General features: G+C 40.1%; 1 protein-coding gene across 1 annotated transcript; it reads left to right on the top strand.

The window, feature by feature from the left end:
* LOC104770856 lies at positions 1-488 on the top strand. The gene is made up of 2 exons (XM_010495317.1): positions 1-162; positions 252-488. Exons 1-2 carry the CDS (start codon positions 16-18, stop codon positions 459-461), a joined length of 357 nt encoding a protein of 118 aa, XP_010493619.1. The 5' UTR covers positions 1-15; the 3' UTR covers positions 462-488.

The raw sequence follows: 4,662 nt of genomic DNA, 5'->3' as shown, positions 1-4,662 counted from the left end.
CGTAATGAAATAAATATGAAAATGAGGTACGGCGAAATCCGGAGGCGAGACAAGGGCGTTCCAATCGGGTGTAATTGCGGTGCGGTGCTTCTCGTTGCCACTTCTAATGATCCTACCACGAGAGGAGAACGTTATTTCAGTTGTCCGTATGACATCACAGATGTAAAGATTTTTGTACTCTTATTGTTGAGTTTTGTGTTCTGTTTCTGACTTTTTTTTTAGTCTAATATGAATTATGTACTATTTGTAAGGGTCCCGGTCAAGGCTGCGGTTTCAGGAAGTGGTGGACTGATGCAGTGCGCGAAGAGTTTAGGGTTACTCAGGAGGAGAAGAATGAGATGAAGCAGGACTTGGATGCAACCAAGAAGCGCATCGAGATTCAAGAAGAAATGATCTTGTATTTGGAAAAGAAATATGACGCGCTGGAGAAGAAGTTTGAGAGCTTGAACAAGTATCTGTGAGATTAGTCAAGCTCCGTTGTTTTTTTTTTTTTTTTTTGGAATTGATATGAACTTTCTATGTTGTGATGTTTTATCAATCTATTTTAATAACTCAGTCATGATTAATTATAACTCAGTCATGATTAATTATAACTCAGCCGTCATAAACGATATCTCAGCCAACCCTCAAATTAGAATGACTAAATAACCGACTAAACCGAACCGACCGATAAAATAAATTTTCCAATTTGATATTTTTGAATTGGTATGTTTAATTAACTAAACCGAACCGAGCGTTAAAATAAAACACCTAAGATGACTAAGGGTCCTAGATGAGAAAAAGAAAAAACCGTCCAAATTCTAAGTCCGGAACGGTCGGGGTTTCACCATCACCGTCTGGGTTGGTCCTGTAGACGAAGTGGAGGCCGTGGACCTGATAGATCATCTGCCAGCGGTTCCTCCACCGTTACCTTGTCCAGTTCGGTTCGCCAGAACTAACGAGCTAGCCTTAGGGTCTCCAGTCTCTCCCTCGGAACTTCGATGCCTCTTGACGCCAAGTTTTCCAAAAAGGAACACGGGCCCTCGACCAAGTGCCTCTCACGGAAAATTGGGCCGGCCGACTCCAGGAAATTGGCGTACCGCCTTAATCTCTCTATGGAAGCCCGGTAGGCCCAGATATCCACAGTAAACGGGTGCGCGGTATCTTCGAGAGGTTGACAGTCAGCCTCAAAAAGGACAGGCACCTCCATACTCGCCACCAGCTCTTGGCACGCCGCATGCGCGGCGAGCAGCCCGGTCATACGCCACTTCTCCAAGAAGAAACTTTCGGCGAATATTTCGTTCAGGACCCGAATAGTCCCGTCCAAACGATAAAGCCGACAGACTTCGGCCAATCTACGGCGTCTCGCCATAAGGTGAGCCCCCAGCCTATAGCGGCGAGCTCGATACCTTCGGAGTTCCTGACATACGAGGCTCCCTTCTGCACCCGTCATATCGACATGCAGAACAGGTGCGCGAACGCGGAACGTTTCCACGCCCTCTTGGGCAGAGGGATTTTTCGACGTTTCAGTTCGGCTGGAACCGCTCGCCAAAGCGGCTATCCTTTCCCGAGCCCGTCTCAGCCTCGCAGATCGAGTAGTCACCATCTCTTTCTCTCTATATCTTGGAAAGTTGTGGAGGTTGGAATATTTCAATCTCTCAGGCTCTCAAACCTATTTGTACGGGATTATGGGAAGTAACCGCCGCTGAATCCACCAACCAGAGTGCAGCGAGATTTTCGCTGCGTCCCGAGAATCTCGCTGATTAATTATAACTCAGCCGTCAATAGACGATATCTCAGCCAACCCTCAAATTAGAATGACTAAATAACCGACTTAACCGAACCGACCGATAAAATAAATTTTCCAATTTGATATTTTTGAATTGGTATGTTTGGTTTATTTCGGATATATTCGGCTTAATTTCGGTTATATTAGGCTAATCTACTTTATTACAATATATTTTGGGTTATTTATTAGAATGACTAAATAACCGACTAAACCGAACCGACCGATAAAATAAATTTTCCAATTTGATATTTTTGAATTGGTATGTTTGGTTTATTTCGGATATATTCGGCTTAATTTCGGTTATATTAGGCTAATCTACTTTATTGCAATATATTTTGGGTTATTTATTAGAATGACTAAATAACCGACTAAACCGAACCGACCGATAAAATAAATTTTCCAATTTGATATTTTTGAATTGGTATGTTTGGTTTATTTCGGATATATTCGGCTTAATTTCGGTTATATTAGGCTAATCTACTTAATTACAATATATTTTGGATTATTTATTGTTAGATATTAATATAACCGACCCATAACCGGAAATAACCAAAATTTTTTTGATTTTTTGATTTTTTAAAAAAATATTCAAATGGTAATAATATTATTATATCCATATTACCACCTTAAACCATACACATTAAAACACATTAGAACCAAATCCAAAAATCAAATAATCTGAACCCTACATCTCAAACCCTAAACCCCAACCCTAACCCTAACCCTAACCCCTATACGTCATGTTTTAGACATCCTTGGTGAGAGTGTGTAAAAATCAATCTTTCTCTATAAATATTATTTTTTATTGGTTATAATAATTGTAATATTCATAAGTCAATTTAACATTTAAATGTTGATTTATAATAATGTAAATTTACGAATATTTTATAAGTCAGCCGTGTAAGTCAATAACTCAGCCATCACTTAGTCACTTTGTCGGAATTTTAAGATTTTTTATTCGAATTTTGAGTTCAATTTTTTAATTATTTTGTATAATATATTGTGAGAAAGCTAACTTTATAAATTGATTACGCGTGTGGATCTGAGCAGGCATAGAATTATTGTTTGGGCTTCCCCAACAACACTTTTAGTAATATCGAGGCACGGCACGAAAGACTAAACGAAGCCGTACCAAGTACATAACTCAGCCATAACTCACTCATCCGTACGAAGTAGATAACTCAGCCGTTCGAAATATATAACTCAGCCATAACATATATGTTTATTCAATATTTAATTATAACTCAGCCGTGTGAAGTACATAACTCAGCCGTAACATTGAAAAGATACTAAACAAAGAACTTTCTTATCCAAGTACAATTCCTACCAAAAGAAATCCAGATGTTTTTTTACATATCCAAGTACAATTCCTACCAAAAGAAATCCAAAGGTTTTTTTACATATCCAAAGTGCAAGTCCTACCTACCAAAAGAAATACAAATGTTTTTTACGTGAACTGATTCATAAAATCAGGTGACTCATCGAAGATTTCTGCTGCCATTTTAACACGTATACCCTGGATGTTTTGATCACAGATTCCATCGAAAGACACACCAAGCGCTAGACATTCTATAAACTTTAAAGCGTACACGCCACAGTCACCAATCTGTATGTTTTGCAGGACCTTGGAGACTGTCCTCCTCCTTAAGGTAAACTGTTTGAAAGTAGGTTTAAGAATTTCGTGAGGAACGTTCGCGTTCATCATTGCTGGAATCATCCGCGTAAACGCCCTACAAGCATTCAGCATTCTAAGCTCACTGTCATTGGTTACTTGTCCCACGATGCTATCATAGCAATCAATATGCCTTCTGTTGAGATCCACGTGCAGCGCCACCCAGTGATCGCCTCCAGTTTGTGGAGCAATATACAGGTGATCCACATCTTCTATCCACTTCAAATTAGTTTATTCATCTGATGGAATCAAACTTGGGTTCGGACTTGAACATCGGATAATGACGGTGAACATCGGATAATGACGGTGAACCATGTATATTGAAGTGGATAGAAGATGTGGATCACCTGTATATTGAACATCGGATAATGACGGTGAACCATTTCACTGGTGAACCACGGGTCTATAAACGCAATGCGTTTGTTGTGGAATGGGAAGGGATCTTGTTTGTACCTACACCTAAGGACTCTCATAAACGCACCCAAGTGCTGTACAACAGAAAACTGAGTAGTAAACGACAACGCAGCCATAATGTAATATAAGCCAGACAACGACAACAATAACTAAGACATTAAGATAAACTTACTTCATCAGTAAGCCACCCATATTTACCATATTCTTCTGGCCTCACTGGCCAGTCCTTTCGTTCGGTGATTAGCACCCTATAGAATTCAATTTCCATTCCGCCTTTGCCTAACGGGATATTCCTAACAAACAAATAAACACAAGTTAATATAATGTTAACAAGCTGTTATTAACTTGTTAAGCAAAAGGGTCTAAAGGGTCATACTCGGCTTTCTTTAGGTACTCCAAAAGTTTCTGCAACTTGACCGGATCAACAGGTGCCAGAGGATCATATATTCCAGGTCCAGGTGAACAGTTCTTCCTCATGCACGTCAGTCCGTTGTCTCCAATATTAGGGAAAATCCAGCTTGGATGATCTTGTTGTGTATTCAATGCACTCCCATCCGCTGACAGCTTAACACTCTCCAGCCTTAAAGCTTTAATTCTATCAAGCCTAATCTTTTCCTCCTCATCATCCTCAGATTCAGGTTCAAGTGAGTCGGCTTCAGCAAAATACTCGTCTGTAATATCTTCTGCACCAGCTTCTGCACCAGCTTCTGAACCTCCAGGTAGTACAAATTTCAACGGCTTAACACCAGCAGCAACAACAGCAGCAGTAGGATTTTTAGGCACCCTACCTCTACCTCTACCTCTACCT

Source organism: Camelina sativa, chromosome 20 (genome assembly GCF_000633955.1).
Source record: "Camelina sativa cultivar DH55 chromosome 20, Cs, whole genome shotgun sequence".
NCBI classification, from domain to species: domain Eukaryota; kingdom Viridiplantae; phylum Streptophyta; class Magnoliopsida; order Brassicales; family Brassicaceae; genus Camelina; species Camelina sativa.
The sequence above is the reverse complement of the archived record's forward strand: the minus strand, read 5'-3'. Positions and strand labels throughout refer to the sequence as shown.

Excerpts from the sequence above, each read along its gene's own strand:
- LOC104770856 (XM_010495317.1), top strand. The coding sequence starts at position 16 with ATGAAAATGAGGTACGGCGAAATCCGGAGGCGAGACAAGGGCGTTCCA. Across the intron at positions 163-251 it reads GTCCGTATGACATCACAGAT|GGTCCCGGTCAAGGCTGCGG; the intron begins GTAAAGATTTTT and ends ACTATTTGTAAG.